Below are 15,875 nucleotides of genomic sequence, written 5' to 3' on the forward strand. Positions count from 1 at the left end.
AGTAGAGTAGAATAACTACAGTACATACAATTGTAAAACGCACTGTAAGAGTGAGAGAGACGCAGCTAAACACAAGCTCATAATGATAGTGAGGAGAGGAAAAAGTTATCGCTCGCTCGCCTACCTGTCCTCTATGGGAGGTGTGCATGTGTGTGCGTGCGTGTTCGCTGCCGCTGGCTCTTAATTAAATGGGTCAAGAGCGTTTTCAGGACAAATTAGTTGGGTGTGTTCGCCTTCAAGACGATGATGTAAGCCTCGTTTTACCCTAGAATTTGTCAGCCAGTTGCCATTTTTGTATATTTATTTATTTGGCAGAATCAAGTCTACGAATTGGTCGATAATTGGCTCTAATGCTCTTTACTCTTTACAGCATCAGCCACACATTTGCAGCTCCAGCTGCTGGGCAACAGAGCAACAGCTCGTTTGAGGACTATGAGTACGAGGATGATGACTATAGCGAAGAGACGGCGTCCAAGGGATCACCGGAGACAGCTGAGAACAGACTGATGCCATTCACATCTTCCACATCAACCACAACCACATTTCGACCGACATTTAGTGAGAATCAAAACCCCCACAATGCACCCCCTTCATCTCAACTAATTGTTCATATTTTCTAGACATACCGCGACGCAGCAATCTGGTGCTGGAGCCCAGCTGTCCACGGCAATGCCGTTGCGTGGAGGACAAGTATATCCAGTGCTCCAATGCTCATCTCACCCATGTGCCGCTGGACATTCCTAGAACGGCAGCCATCATAGACTTGAGCTATAATGTGATTGCCGAACTGAGGCCAGAGGACTTTGCCAATCTATCCCGCCTGGTGGAGATCAATTTGAACCACAATCTGCTCACTCATCTGGATAAAGAGGTAAGCGCACATACAATATGCAACTAATTAATATAATAATCGATATCCATCTACTTTGTAGGCCTTCTATGGCTTGGAGCGTTTGAGGCGGCTGCGTTTGGCCAACAATCGTCTCACCAAACTCGAACCCGATACCTTTGTGGGGGCCACAGACCTTGAACTGCTCGATCTGAGCAACAATTCAATCACCCAGCGTTTGGATGGATCATTTCTCAACCAACCCAACTTGATTGACTTCAGTTGCTCGAATTGCAGCTGGACGGAGTTGCCGGAACAGACGTTCCTGAATATGAGTGCACTGCAAACGCTGCGCTTGAACAACAACGATTTCGAACAGGTAAGAGGCTGCGCGCCAAAGTTATCGCACTAACATACCACACGATAAGTCTATCGATAGTTGCCGCATGCATGCCAAGGCAACTCTGCAGCAGCTGTTGGACTATCACATACAGTTGTCTCGCTCTCTCACGCCATTTCTTTTGACAGAAAATCAATACGCGAGCTTTTGCACCGCTAAAAAATATAATTAAACTAAAACTGCCAGAACTGGACCAGGCCAACATCGAGGAGTTGTGCAACCTGCTCAAATCCATTGACAACATCAGCTTTAGGCACTTTGATGTCAGCTGCTTCGAGCTGGTGCTGGGCACATCGTTCAACGAGAGTCTGATCCAGGCCACAGATCCGCCCTTCAAGCGGGTGACGGGCCTGCCCACCGCTGCCACCACAGTACGGCCAGCCGCAACCCCAGCCCCGACACGCACAGGTAAGCGGAACAAACATCACAAAACAATGATGTGAATACTTATGGCATGTCGTCTCTTTGTCTTCCAAACTGAACAGCGAATCGCAATCGGAATAAAATGGCAAACAGCACAGCGGCGGCCATTGAAGTGGCAAAGGCTGGGATCATGAGCGCAGTGACCGAGAGCAGTGGCGTCTCTGTGGAGACGACCACAGACAAGGAGAAGCCCTACCAAGTGCCCATCTCACAGGAGACTATCAATACGCTGCTCATATGTAAGTTATTCGATTATGAAATTGTTCCATAATATAATTTTAATTCGCTTTTCAGGCATCATGGTACTGGCGTTCATTGGCATTGTCATTGGCCTCATTTGCCGCAAGGATGTGGGCGGCATCAAGACCAAATGCTGCCGCACCAGCAAACCGGAGCCAAAGGATCAGGTGCATCCCACTGAGGAGATACCATTAAATAAGTTAGCCTAAGTAGAAACCAGACAACTTTCCGAATTTCTAATTAACAAACGTTCCACTTTAAAAGCATTTTTGCCAGATATAGCCATAGATTTAGGTATGCCTTAATTTATATGGATAATTTATCTGTAGAATGCGAAAAATTAGTTAACTACTTGACGTCACATACGATTGTAGTCGTCGTTCCATTGTTCACACCACAAAAACAACAGCAACAAATGCTGTCACGGGTTCTCTAGTTTGTTTAGTCGGAGTGTGTATCTATTGTAGGTTAAACTAGCTGCCTAGTCGGGAGCAAGGGAAGCAGTAGGAGGAGGAGGCGACTCTCTTCTATGCTTAGTTTTGCATATAAAAAGTGTATGTTACTTTAGTTTTTTAGTTTAAATATATATTGTATATGTGTGTGTGTGTCGTACTCTTAGCTTATAGAAAGTTTTTGCCAAAATACAATAAACAAACAATTATTGTAAATAGTAGGAAAGATTGCTACTGATTTGTTTTGTTTACTGATTGGGAAATCCCTAGATAATCCCATATGCCAAGCAGATGTGGAATCTAATTATTAGAGCTACCGAAATTTGACACCTGACATCGTCCCATTTGCTATCTTATCGTGTGCCTATCCAATCCAACCCATATTTATGCCTACACAACAAACTAAGCAGCAAATAAACAGATCGTTAATTATTGGCATCATACGAGTAAATAAATAAATAAAGAAGAGCAGACAGGAAGAGATATGAAACGGGGTACACACGTGGGCTGGCAGGCAGCAAACGGAATCAATAAATACATACAAACATACATGAATATACACATACGTATAATAGAGAGCAAAAGAGCGGAGCAACTGATTGCAATCTCATTTACCTCTCTCATTGTCTGTGTGCGTCTCTCTCTCTCTCTTTCCCTCTGATTGCAAAGTAATTAGAATACCAGAACAGTGGCAGCGTCAAAGCTAACGGGGCCAAAGTCAGACAAACGAAAATGTAACAGCAACAACAGATGGAAAGGGAACACTTCCTCTCGCTCGCACCAGGCCGATGCAAACGGTGTAAGGTAAATGTATGTAATTTATACACAAGGTATGGAGGGAATGAGAATATTCTACATGTTTTTTTCCAATTAGAGCTCCGTCTTACCTGCCTCACCTTACATTCAAAATGCCATGCAGTGGCAGAAAAGAAAACTAAAACCAATAGGTAAAGGCATAGAAGGAATAAGCCTTTACGAATACCCTAACATGAGGATAAGTATGAACATTAAGAATTCCCTAGCAAAACCGGAAAACAACACAGCACAAAATCCTATCCAATCTTATCAGTTGAACAAAAACAAACAATCGCCCAAAAAAAGAAACTCTAATGCTCGTGTGCCACAGACATTTGACCTACTTTCCCGATTATTTAGTGCTCGGTACACACACTGAGTGCTAGCAAACGGCACACACCTGTGGTCCGGTCCCTCACCACACAGAGTTGAACAAACTTAACGATTCAATAACGGATTGTATCCCAAATGGATATGCATCAGGGCCGATTCTGGTGTAAATTAACAAATGCGTATTAAGTATAAATATCGTATAGAGAGGCGACAAAAACAACGCAATTACCCCAACACAGCACCGGGGAAAAGTGCCAAAGAGACAAATGCACGATTGGCAGTGATTCACCCTGCCCCACCCTACTACAACTAAGCCTCAGAGAGATAACCCTAGCACTGATTGTTCTTTCTCCCTCAGTCAATAACTCAATAAATAACAAAATTCTTTTACAAGTAAATTCGATAATTCTGAGCACTATAAGTCGGGAAATGTTATCTCCAACGCGAGAATAAGTGAGTATCACTGTACCTAGACTCTATAAGAATATCCATCCACCACGCATTCCATTCCGTTCCATTCTATTCTCACTTAATTTTTTGTTTACTAATTCATTTCGCAAGTTCCGCAATTAATGGCGTAGCATTCTGACCAAACAGAAGGAAAGCGAAGTAGGAGAGGGAGGGTAGGGCTGAGGGGGAGGTAGGTGGCAGCATGACGTGAAACTGGCCAACCATTCCATAACATCGCCACAATGGGGGTGGACGGACGGACTGACTCACAGGCGCACACGTTTTAGCCATATAAACATTAAATATTTATGCAGTTTTTCACGCTTTCTGCTTTACGTTAATGACACGACTTACCTCCATGACCAAATTGACGCAATCCTGGGACTCCTTGCAGTCCAACAGAGCCACAACATTCTCATGATGCAGTTCGGTGAGTTCCTTTAGAATTTTTATCTCCTTCCCGAGCAAATTCTGCGTCTTGATGAGTCCCTTCTTGCTAATGCATTTGATGGCCACCGGCATGTGTTTCTAAATCAGGAAAAAATGAAAAACAATGCCATTAATATTTACATATTTCAATTTAGTCATTGAACATTTAGCCTAATTCTAAAAGCAAATTCAATAGAAATTAATCAACTCAATCGTAAAATCAATTCCCCTTGGACTGCACTGCATCGAATGATATGGATTCATGGGGTTAAGGTTTCCCTTTTGGAGGCTATAAAAATGTGTTTTCAATTTTAATTGGGAGACTACTAAATAAAACCAAATTATCGGCCATTCACATACGTTTCATTCATTGGAATCCATTGAAAGAATTTGAAGAGGCGCCTTCCCGCAGACTTGTTTTCTTTTCTTTCTTTTATGGCTGGCAGCTGTACTCTTTGCATTTGAATCTCTTTTGATTCCATCTGCCACAATTTGCATTCGCTGCTCAAATGGCTTGCTTTAATTAGCACGCACTCGGGGCACAGGGAAATGCAAATCTCCCAGATGACGGCCAAAGAGTACTCGGGACACGGGTCTCGCTCGGTTTGTTATAATTAGATACGCAAAAACGCATTCAACTGGGGCCCCACACAGCAGCGGGATGGAATGGAAAGGGAACGAAACGGAACTTATGGCTCGAATGACGACGGGTGCATAAATAGCTAACGGGCTGAGTCGTCGTCGTTCCACTGATAAGGCCCCAGACTACTGCTCTTCCTCCTGTCCTTGGTTACCTTATTTGCACAACACTTGGCAGCAGGTGACAATGACTCTTTGTGTCTGTGCCTGAAGTGAGCAAAGCAAAGCCTGGAAGCGGGTTGACAGTTCCAGATGATCGTGGCACAACAGGGCACACCCTTCCTAGCCAATTTCCCCCATAACTCCGAAATATTTTCTTCCAAAGATGCAGAAGCAAAATATGCAAAAGACAACTCCGGATAAAACAAAATACATGCGTGTGCGTGACCGTGCCTCAGGGCCGAAAATGCCAAAACCAAATACACACATAAAAGGGATTTAGTTTATTGTGTTTTTTTGTTTTAGAGATTTGTTTACTATAATCTCACTGGTATAGTAGATGGATTCATTTGTGTCGTGTCTACTGCCCAGCATTCTATTGGTTTCTCCCCCACTGAACACGCGCTCTTTGCATGTGGGGGGCTTGTAAATCGATATGTGGCTGCTGCCTGGCAATCTCTGCGGCGGCGGATTTATTTATACAATTTAAATGCTATATTTTTTAGTCGTTTACTGTAAATTGCAATGAACCAAATCATGAGATACTTGCAGCAGCTTCTGCTGACCGATAACCAAGGCCTTGCACATCTGCTCTTGGTGTTGCTTCTGCTTGTTTGTTTGTTTGTTTGCAAGTCCAATCTGCAGAGTTCAGAGTTTTCATCTGTCATCTGTTGTCAAGACTCGACTCTCTCTCTCTCTCTCTGTTCGTGTTTAATGGGGGTATTGATATGCAATCATTGAAGCTTGAAGCTTACGACTAGATTACAAATGGCAATGGGATCAGGTCAGTGGCAAATGCTTGCTAATTTATTTACTTATTTAATTGTTTATTATTCATTAAACTCCTTTTCTCCACCGAATTCTTTACGTCACTTGCCTCTAATTTTGTTTAACTTATCAAGTCTCAGGCAATAAATAAAACTTGAGATTAGATTATTCCAAATAATAAACCAAATAAACTCAGGCAATGGACACTCGAGCAGTTCTTGACCCAATCACCTCAATCAACACAATTTGCTGCAGCGAAAATGAGGTCAAAAAACGTAGTCGAAAGTTCCACAAGGAAACCCCAAAAGCGGGCAGAAATTTCACTCGAACTAAAAACAATGTTAAATGCGTTGCGGAATATTAGGTGAATATTAGGGGTTTGCTTCGTTTTTTATTATTTCGTGGGTTCAATGAACTGGGGGGCAACGATAAGGTGAAAGAAATTTGCTGGCCTTAGGGTGCAATGGCCCCCGTCCACAACTAACAACAACAAGAGGGGGGAATAAAGCCAGCATTTCTTTTGGCCAAAAATAGCAAGTCGAAAAAGGCAGCAATTGTGGCAGAAAATGCGAGAAACGAGAAACGAAATGCAGCAGCAGGCAGCAGGCAGCAGCAGCAGCACATCATCCATAGAGCAAGTCGAGTGCGAGTATCTGACGAATACACAACACACACACACTCACACACAGACAAAGAGCAAGAGATACAAGATAAAACTCCCAACTGGTTTGGCGGGTGAAAATATACGTACAATATCTATCACGGAAATTCTCTCTAATTTTGCGACGCAAAAACTTTTATTTCTTCCACCAATAACCGCATAATTCACGGGCCAATTGACAGACAGAACATACTCCGGTACCTACTACCGATCTGGGGCTGGAACAAGACAAACTAGTTTGCCAGCGAAATAAAATTGTATTTAATTCTCAACTATAATATTTTATGTGCTGGCAGATGTCTGGCGGAATTTGCTCAATTAATTTATGCGTATTATGGCATTCTGTGTTTGGTCTGCACGTGTAGTAAATGTTCCCACAAGATACTTTAAATGGGAAAGGTTGATTTCACTTCCGTCAAAGAACTGATAATTCCCAGACAAATAAATATTTTATACAAGGAAAACAGGAACCCTAGACATTTTGTTTCAATGAAACATGTGCCAGTAATTGGTATAGAATTTCGCCTTTAAATATCAATATATTTCGCTGATCGCTTTGATAGTGAGAGGGCCCGTCCAGCAGCTACTCGTATCTGATTGATTATACAACAATTTAAATCATTAATCATTATCGCACATGCCTAGAAGGGAATAGTCTCATCCTATAGGTAAATAGATCTAGCTCAAAGCGCATTTTCATTGCCTTTGAATGCAAAACAAGTAAAGAGGGGAACACAAACTATAAACAAATACAATATAAATATGCAAAAAGTCTGGAAACGAGACACAAAGGCTGTGAGGGAATGGGTTGTGCAACGACACAACAATGTTACAGGGAGGGGGATAAGAGAACACTAAAAATTGTATACACGATCTGGCCCGTATTCGTAATTTGTTTTGCATGATTCCGTCCCGCCAGCTTATGCAATTGGGGGGAACACGATAAAGGCGAAATGCTCCATGAAATATGGGAACACGTGGCGTCTGGGTCTGGCTCTGGCTCTGATGCCTGGAATACACTCACAGATAAAGTGTCTCATTCATGGCAGGGCAGACTACAGACAGCAGACACTAGTAATTGTATTTATTCTGGGACTTGAGACGACTCATCCTCCTCCTCCTCTTAGGAGCTATTCTTTTACTTTGCTGTCGCCTGCCTCGATGTCTTAGTCTGGATGGAACACACATGTGCCTCGACTATTTTTAGCCAATCTTCTTCGGAGCACATGCTGACTTTGGATACTTAAAGAAGATAAATCCATCATGGGCTAGTCCTTTGAGCTGCTTTAAATAACCAAAGGAATTGCAGCAATGTTAACACATGGAAGGGCATTACAAATGGAGACAATAAGATGGTAAATGGAAATTTAATAAGGAAAACTCATAGCAGAATGTCCAAATCTATTCCAGAAACATTTTCCGACCTTTCCCATATTTTATTCGACTTTCAATTTCAAAGAAAATCAATTCAAGTCAGTGGGAAAAGAGAAACGATTGTTAAAAAATATACAATAAAAGACAAAGACAGTGACAAAGTGGTAGAGTGGCAGACAGGGACCACAGCAGTGACGGCGAGAGTGAGACAAGTGATCTGGTGTACGTGTGAGGAGCGAGCGAGTGGATTACGCTATTGTTGTCGCAGCGGCGGCACTGCACTACACTTGTAATTAATAATGTACAATTATTGAGCACATTTTCAATTTAATGACGAAACAAATTTGAGCAACAACAAGACAGTTCCTGATAAGAAATCATTTTATAACAAGAAAGAAACAGAAAGGATTTCTGTGAAAAGATCATGTGAAATTCCAGGTGGGAATAAGTTTGAGATTTTGGGAAAAATATTTAGGATAAATTATCTACGCTACAACAGCTTTGTTTAACTCTGAAAAAACAAATGTTTACCTTCTGCCGTCAGTATTAATACCCTCTGCAAAGGGTATATAAAAATATGCCTGAATGTTTTTTCAATCACAAACAGTCCAGATACATAAAACAGATACATATGTATGTATGTCCATCTGTTATTTACCTAATCATATGGAAAACGTATACAAACAAATTTAAACTGGCGCATACATATACACACACACAAACATATGCATATACACATGCACCATCCATATGTAAGGTGCTTTTTTATTATGGATACAGAAAACAGCTGATGCAATATCAGGCAGCTGTTGGATGATATGATGCTGGCTGGCTCTGCTCTTCGCTTTTCGCTTTTCACTTTACTCTTATTTATGGCTTTTTTTTGTGGTTTTGCTTTTGCTTTTTTGTTATGTGTGTTTGCAGTAAAGTTGTGAAATTGTTGATCGGGTAATGATCTGATAAAAGTGGCACACCTTACAGCAGCACAGCACTCACCCACATAAGCGTTTCACTTTCCCACCGCTTGCCCAACATTTGTTTACTTGAAATTTAAATTTGGATTTTTGTGACCCTTCTGGAGGAACAATAATTCGACAAGCAATTGTAAAGAATTCATTATTTCGGGCATGACCCTGAAATAGTTCAAAAGCACTTGAAAACACCCACACACACAAACAGGCACGAAGCAAACAACACAAAACACACACACACACACATTGTATGTATAAAGAGCCTACGCAATTTCTTGGCTTTGTGTGCAGGCACGTGCGAGAGGCGGCCGCAGATAAATGGCGATTAAAACTATGCTGGAAAGGGATAGAAAATAGTAACAAGCAAGCGCTTTGATTATGATAGACTACCTTTTTGATATCAAATTTAGCCTGTGGAATAGATATTTATCAATGATAATTCCCCTTAGTCGAGTCTCAGCTGATTTTTGATTCATTCTCTGACGACATTTTTGAAAAGCAAAGCAAACGCGCGTTGAGCTTTTGGCGTTTTGTGTTTGCGGCGACGTATTTTCTGTTTACCCACTGACAATGGCGCATTGTTAATAAGTTTTTATTGTTGTTTTTTGTTTTTTCTTTTGGCGAGTGCGAGCCAAGCCCCAAATTGGAGTAAACAATATTGCACACTCCGACTTGTGGGATAAACAAGTTAATTACATGGGGAAAGCTTAGAGTAGAGTTTTGTTGTTTTGTTCTTACCTTGCGGTGACGCCCCTTGTAGACGACAGCAAAGGCGCCATGGCCAAGCATATCCTTGGAGCTGTATTCATACTCCCCGACAATATTCATTGCATGCGAAGAGGATGCGAAGTCTCGATACGCTCTCTCCTTCGCTCGCGCCCTTTACACCACACCACCCTCTCTCACTCTCTCACACACACAGAACACAACACACAAACACACTCACGCACGGTCAACGGCAGTTGCTTTTTCTTTGCCTTCTGCTTTCTGCCTTTCAATTGCAATTGTGGAAAATCAATTTTTTTCTTGTACGGCTGAGGGGCACAGCAGCAAGCAGCGAATTCTTGCACTTTGTGGTTTTTCACGTAACCTGCTTGCGATTCACTTGCGTTTAACAATTATCGAGGAGGCAGGCAGGAGGCACACGCCACACACTTTAATTTCACTTGTAATTTAATTAAACTGCTTTTCGCTCCCAAAATATTTGTTTATGGGGCCCGTTTGTTATTTATTGTATTGGAATTGTTGGTTATTTTGCACCAAACGCGGCTGCACACACGACAGAATTAGTGCATACCCCGCAGTCGGGCTGGTCTATCTAATTTTTGATTTAAGAATTGATTCAATTCAATTCATTCCTTCTTCCAACTACTTTGCGATATACCTGAAAAACAATCGATACAAAGTACGATTCGATACTTTTGATATTGATATCGATGCAGAGCATGGAGTGTTAGGTGAACAGGGTGGGACGGCAGTTTAGTCGGCTATTAAAGCTCAGTGCTATGAAACTAGGCAGTTCTTTTAAGTATTTATGGCTGACTTTTATGTAGGATATGGGAAAAGGCTGTTGCTAGCTTAATGGCATCTAGTTTTCGTAATTCCACAACTTTATTTTAAAGTTGCTTGTAGTCTCTTTTAATTATTCAATAGCTGTTGACCTGGTGTGACGTACAACCGGCTGATTGCAACCTCGTTCTCCCAGCACACTCTGCGCTGCATCGATAGTAACAGAATATCAATCGAATAGTTGCTTGTATCGATAGCCGTGATTAACAACACTTGTGAAAACTATAAAGAAAATATAAGGAAAATTTGTTTCGCCAACAAATTCCAGGCAGGAATAGTTAATAACTATTCGCGATAAAATCCACAAGAAAGGCAAGTATTTGTAGAACTTTTCCAAAACAGCCGCCTTCGAATTGGCGCTGTTTTTGTGTGTGAGTCGTGTGCGTGCAAAGAAAAAATGGATACATAGAGAATAGATAAGAGGCAGAGAGAGGCATGTAGAACGTGGAACTGGCATCTGATTGAATACATTGTTGTTGCTTCTTGCAGGTTTTCAAATCAGAAACATGAGTGCGTCGAGTGAAGGCGGCGCGGGAGGATCGGGAACAGGCAGCGGCGGAGGTTCAGCTCCTACCCCATCAGGTATGTGCAACGATATTATCTACATATACGTATGTACATAGGGCCGTTTACTGTTTGTGTGCGTGTATGTATTGTGCGCAGTGTTTGTTTCGTATTTCTCTTTTGTGCCTCACTTTCGCAGCAAAGGCTGCTGTACATAACTGTAACTGTGTGTGTTTCTGTCTCTGTTTTGTTGTTACTATTCGTGGCAGAGATGCCAACTGGCGTGAAAATTATGCCCATCGTCAATCGATAAATGTTAAATGGAAAAATTTCAACTACAAATTGCACAAAATCAATTGAATCCTCCACACACACAGCCGCAGCAACATTGAAAACAATTAAAATACGCACACACCTGCAGCCCCATGCATCCTCATCAACAACATCATTATCATTATCTGCAGCGGCAGCAGCAGCAGCTGCCTCATCCCTGGTATCGCACACACATCCGCCCCTGCATCTGCGTGGCGTCATAAACAAATACTCATTGCCCCATTTGCCCTCCGCAGCACACTCCACGGTGGCCGCAAAGATCACACACGTGAAGACCGATGGAGCGGGCTTAAATGTTGGCGTTGGGGGCATCTCCATCACTGGGACACCCATCCTTAGCAGCGGCACCATCAAGGTAGCCGCCAACACAGTGCAGCAGTCGTCACTGGGCGCCACACCGATTGCCCTGAACACGGGACAGGCCACAACGGCTGCATCCATACGGGCCATTGGCGCCGGTGGCCAGTCCACGCAGGTGCGTGTCGTCATGCCCATGATCAAGCAGCTGGAGAATGTCACAGCCACGGGTCGCACCCAGATCACAGCCATACCAGCGGCTCCGGCGCGTAGCGTCTCGAATGCCTCCATTACCGTCACGCGGCCCGTGACGCAGGCCACCTACCTGCCGCGTGCCAGTGTCACGGCCACGCAGATGGGAGGCGTCGGTGTGGGCGTGAACCTCGGCTTGGCAGCAGGCCAGCGGCTGGTTACACCGTTAAGGACCACATCCACCGGGTCGGCTACTGTGACGCCCACAGCGCCCACTGGGCTGAGCACTTCTGGGGGATTTGTGCGCGGAACGGCGGCAACAGTGAGCCGAAGCGGCGTGGCCGTCTCCTCGCAGCAGCCATCAACAGTGATCTCATCGAGCAACAACGCGGCCTGGATGCAGAGTCCCACCGGGCAGATGCAGCTGATACGTGCCATCCATCAGCCAAGGCAGAGGATCATCACCACCTCGGCGGGTGTGAGCAGTGCCAGTGTGGTGACCACGGGCGTCCAAGCGCCAACATGTAAGCGAAAGGAAAGTCTCCCATCGAAGCTCCCGCTCTAACTTTTACTCCAATCTCTTGCAGCTCTTTCCGTCACAGCTGCACAGCCTTTGGGCCAGCAGCAGCAGCAGCAGACCGCTGGTGGTCCGCAGGCATATGTGGCCACGGTGCTGCCGCCGCGTCAGCATCAGGCCACGCTAGTCTATTCCTCGAATGTGTCAGCGGGTGGACCCAATGCCAATACCCAACAGGGCCAGCAGTTTAATCCACGCTTCGCTGTGACCACACCCACGGCAGGAGGCGTCGTCACGACCACAACGCCAGGCGGCACCACAGTGACACCCCGCCAGGTGCGACCCATACCGCTGGGCAAGAGCTTTCCGGCCACCAAGCTGAACACGACGAGCATCAGCATACGAGCGCCGAGCATTCCGCAGCTCAATGCCAGCGTCTCGGCCTCACAGACGCCCGTGAGCGTGTCGGGGGGAGCGACAGTGGGTCCGGGACGTGGTCCGGGGCTGGGAGGAACGGCCCTAACGGCCACCAATCTGCCCACGCGCATCATACAGCTGCAGCAGCAAGGACCAGGCGCTGCACAGCAGATAATCGGAGCGGGCGCACGCCTCGCGGGCAATGTGATGCTGCAGCCCTTCCTCATGAGCACCTCAGCAGCGGCCAAGATGGGTAAGACGGAAGCTACACAAGCACAGGGGAAGCAATTACTGATACCAAATCCCTTCCAGGCATACGTCCGCCCGTGACTATGACGGCCAAAGTGCAGCCATCGCTGACGATCACCCAGCTGAATCCAATTGGCAAATTGTCAACGCCTGGCGGGGGCGGTGGAGCGCCCAACATGACGCCACAGGGCGTGGGCGTGGCCAGCATACAGGCAGTGCCCGTGCCGAGCGTCTCCGCCAGCGTGGTTAATCCGAACTCCGTCAGCGGACAAGCCACAGCAGCGGCTGGAGGCGCCACAGTCCTGCCTCTGACAATCAGTGGAAGAGGCGGAGGCCATGCCCTCACGGGCACCTTAACGCCCATCAAGAATGCCAGCGGCATAACCGTGGGCAAGATGATGATGACGCCAGCCGTGACAGCGGGCGGAGCGATGGGTGCGGATCAGAGTGGAACCACAGTGACGGGCTTCCCGCGTGCCTGGAACCCAGTGGTGGCCTCACAGAGTCAACTGATGAAGGTGAGTGATTGCAGGAAGGCTTTCCCCTGCCTCTAAACGAGAGTTTTGCTCTACAGATTGATGACAAGGGCAGCTCTGCGACCATTTACTACGAATCGATGCCAGCTTCAGCCTCCACGGGCGTCCTCTCGCTGACCACAACGACCCTCACGCAGAGCACTCAATCGCAGGCGCAGCTGGTGAGCAGTGCAGGCGGCAGCTTGTCCGTCTCCTCATTGCCCTTTCCCAGCCATGCGCCCATGGGTGTGGGTGCGGCGGGTCCTGGCTCGCAGGCAACATTCACGGTGCTGCCATCGGGCGCCACAGTGGGAGGAGCAGCGGCCGGGCAACCACGCGGCACCATTGGCCATCAGCAGCTGATTATACCAGCGGGTGGAAACAGCGCTCCACCACAGCACATGGTCATACCGCTGCACACGTCCGTGAAGGTGACCACGGGCGGGGTGAGCAGCCAACCGGCAACGATCAGCGGCCCTGGCGGCGCCGGCAGCACACTCGTCTCCAGCTTCATGGGCAAACGTGTGGCCGAGGGATCGCCCATTAGGGCAGCCAAGAACCTGGGACCGACGCTGCTCTCCATGGCCAGCAATACCAGCGGACCGAGTCTCGTCTCTGCCGCTGGCTCCACATTCAATTTGCAGCCTGTGTCCGTGTCTGTGGCATCGTCTGTGGCCGTGACCAGCTCTGCGCTGACTGTGGAGGCGCTGGCCAAGAAGGAGCGGGAACGTGCGACACCAGCGGCTGTGGCAGCAGCAGCAGCGGTGAGAAATTTACGCGGCGATTCGCCCGCCTCCTCGGATGGCTCCACCACAGTCTCGGCGAACTCGTCGCCCGGTGTGGATCAGCAGCAGCTGCAGGATCGCATAGGGGAGCCCCAGGCAGCGTCTGCCCCCAGCAGTCGCGATAATTCCACGCATTTTAACCCCATCAATGAGGTGAGAGTTGGAGTAGTTGATGCTGAGAATGGAAACTAAACGGGGGAGGTTTCTTTTTGCAGTTGTACTCGTCGCATCAGTCCATGCAGCAGCAGCAGCAGAGCCTCTCCCATGCCTCGCTGGGCGCCCGTTCTAGCGCCTTTGTGGATGTGCAGGCACCCACGCCACAGCAGCAGCAGCAGCAGCTGTCACAGCAGTCCAGTCTGCTGGGACAACTGCAGCAACAGCAGCAGCAGGCAGCGGCAGCTGCACGCATGAATGGCACCGGCAGCAGCTCCAGTTCCAGCTACGATTGCTCCGTCAGAAAGAAGCCAAGACGCTCCACGTAAGCTTTACTCTGTGTGGAGCTGTGTTCCCATCTAAACTGAATCCCAATCCTCTTCCAGCAATGACAGTCAACACTCCACGCAGAGTCAGGCCTCGCTTTCGCTGCCGCCACCCACTGCAGAGCCAACGGCAGCAGCCACAGCCGCTGCCTACATGCAAAAGCACAACAATGGTGGACTGCTGGTGGCAGCCGCTGCTGGACCCAGCAGCAGCAGCTCTACGGCGGACATCAATCATCGCAGCAGTGCGCCGGCAGTGGCGGGTAACAAGGAGAATGCCAATCCCGTGGACTTTGTGCTGCGACGTCCGCGCAATTGTTCGCTGCTAAATGTGAGGCAGAAACCTCAGGGCAACCCCTTAAGACTTTAATTAATTATATTTGCATGCTCTTTGCAGACATACAAGCCCACGCATAAGCTGGCCAACAATCATTTCCATCGCTATACGGATGTCAAGCCTCGCGAGGAGCGTGGCGCTTCGATCATTGATCTGGCCAATCAGCCAAATGTGCAGGGAAAAATCGCAGGCTGGAAGCTGTATCATTTGCGCTCCCAAATGGAGGACTTGGTGGGATACAAGAAGCAAAATCTGTCTGTTAAAACAATTATTAATTGTTTTTGTACTTGCAGAACGAATCGGAGACGTTCAGCATGTCCAAGCTGGAGTCCATGCTGAAGGACATTGAAAAGAACAAGGAAAAGTTCAGCGAAATGGAGCGAGTCAGTGAGCTGCTGAAGGTAGGTCGAAGGAAGACCTACCCAAGACCTTACTTAACTCTTCTTTTATGATATTTCAGGGCAACATTCAGCGCTGCAAGATCATCACCGAGGGCATCAACGAGTCACAGAATCAGATAATGAAAATCTTTGAGCATAAGCCACACGTCTCGGACATCATCAATCGCTGCGCGTCGAAGCGGAACTTCAAGAAGCGCGATAAAATCTAAAAGTTTGCCATTTATAAGTGGCTTGACTTGGGGATCCGTTGCTATATTTAGTTGTACATTTTTAACTTAGGAATATATTTAAACGAAACACTTTGTAAGACGAAAAACTCTTACAAAAAGGGGAGCTTAAAATATTTTTTCAATTTCT

General features: G+C 46.4%; 4 protein-coding genes across 6 annotated transcripts in view; 2 read left to right on the forward strand and 2 right to left on the reverse strand.

Annotated features, from left to right (window-relative positions):
* Positions 1–2,108, forward strand: part of LOC117895310 (leucine-rich repeat and transmembrane domain-containing protein 2) — a 4,761-nt gene extending 2,653 nt beyond the window's left edge. The window contains exons 3-8 of the mRNA XM_034802870.1: positions 371–558; positions 621–871; positions 933–1,208; positions 1,358–1,637; positions 1,715–1,891; positions 1,947–2,108. Coding sequence (XP_034658761.1) covers positions 371–558; positions 621–871; positions 933–1,208; positions 1,358–1,637; positions 1,715–1,891; positions 1,947–2,101 — 1,327 coding nt within the window. The 3' untranslated portion in view covers positions 2,102–2,108. The remainder of the gene's footprint in view (positions 1–370; positions 559–620; positions 872–932; positions 1,209–1,357; positions 1,638–1,714; positions 1,892–1,946) is intronic.
* LOC117895312 (glutenin, low molecular weight subunit) overlaps positions 1–2,603 on the reverse strand; it is a 21,780-nt gene extending 19,177 nt beyond the window's left edge. Inside the window, exon 1 of the mRNA XM_034802873.1 lies at positions 2,597–2,603. The gene's annotated coding sequence lies outside the window, so the exon portion shown is untranslated. The remainder of the gene's footprint in view (positions 1–2,596) is intronic.
* Positions 1–10,278, reverse strand: part of LOC117895308 (serine/threonine-protein kinase ULK2) — an 18,395-nt gene extending 8,117 nt beyond the window's left edge. Inside the window, exons 1-2 of the mRNA XM_034802868.1 lie at positions 9,662–10,278; positions 4,277–4,450 (exon numbers count right to left, since the gene is read on the reverse strand). Coding sequence (XP_034658759.1) covers positions 4,277–4,450; positions 9,662–9,751 — 264 coding nt within the window. The 5' untranslated portion in view covers positions 9,752–10,278. The remainder of the gene's footprint in view (positions 1–4,276; positions 4,451–9,661) is intronic.
* Positions 10,279–10,678: 400 nt separating this feature from the next.
* On the forward strand, positions 10,679–15,846 carry LOC117895841 (mucin-19). Of its 3 annotated transcripts, none has more exons than XM_034803793.1 (11): positions 10,679–10,804; positions 10,982–11,074; positions 11,374–12,342; positions 12,406–13,005; positions 13,065–13,519; positions 13,576–14,454; positions 14,517–14,779; positions 14,841–15,111; positions 15,178–15,348; positions 15,411–15,518; positions 15,578–15,846. In XM_034803793.1, the coding sequence occupies exons 2-11, from the start codon at positions 10,999–11,001 to the stop codon at positions 15,725–15,727; spliced, it is 3,942 nt and encodes a 1,313-aa protein (XP_034659684.1). In that variant the 5' UTR covers positions 10,679–10,804; positions 10,982–10,998; the 3' UTR covers positions 15,728–15,846. The 3 variants fall into 3 exon arrangements, with proteins under 3 accessions (XP_034659684.1, XP_034659685.1, XP_034659686.1); XM_034803794.1 differs by having other exon boundaries at positions 11,461–12,342; XM_034803795.1 differs by having other exon boundaries at positions 11,566–12,342.
* The last annotated feature ends 29 nt before the right edge of the window (positions 15,847–15,875 follow it).

Source organism: Drosophila subobscura, chromosome J, assembly GCF_008121235.1.
Source record: "Drosophila subobscura isolate 14011-0131.10 chromosome J, UCBerk_Dsub_1.0, whole genome shotgun sequence".
In the NCBI taxonomy this organism is placed as follows: Eukaryota; Metazoa; Arthropoda; class Insecta; order Diptera; family Drosophilidae; genus Drosophila; species Drosophila subobscura.

What these genes read in the sequence shown, in the direction of transcription:
- LOC117895841 (XM_034803793.1), top strand. Translation starts at nt 10,999, where the DNA reads ATGAGTGCGTCGAGTGAAGGCGGCGCGGGAGGATCGGGAACAGGCAGC. An exon ending in CTCAGCAGCGGCCAAGATGG is followed by an intron (nt 13,006 to 13,064) that starts GTAAGACGGAAG and finishes AATCCCTTCCAG; the next exon opens with GCATACGTCCGCCCGTGACT. An exon ending in GAGTCAGTGAGCTGCTGAAG is followed by an intron (nt 15,519 to 15,577) that starts GTAGGTCGAAGG and finishes ATGATATTTCAG; the next exon opens with GGCAACATTCAGCGCTGCAA.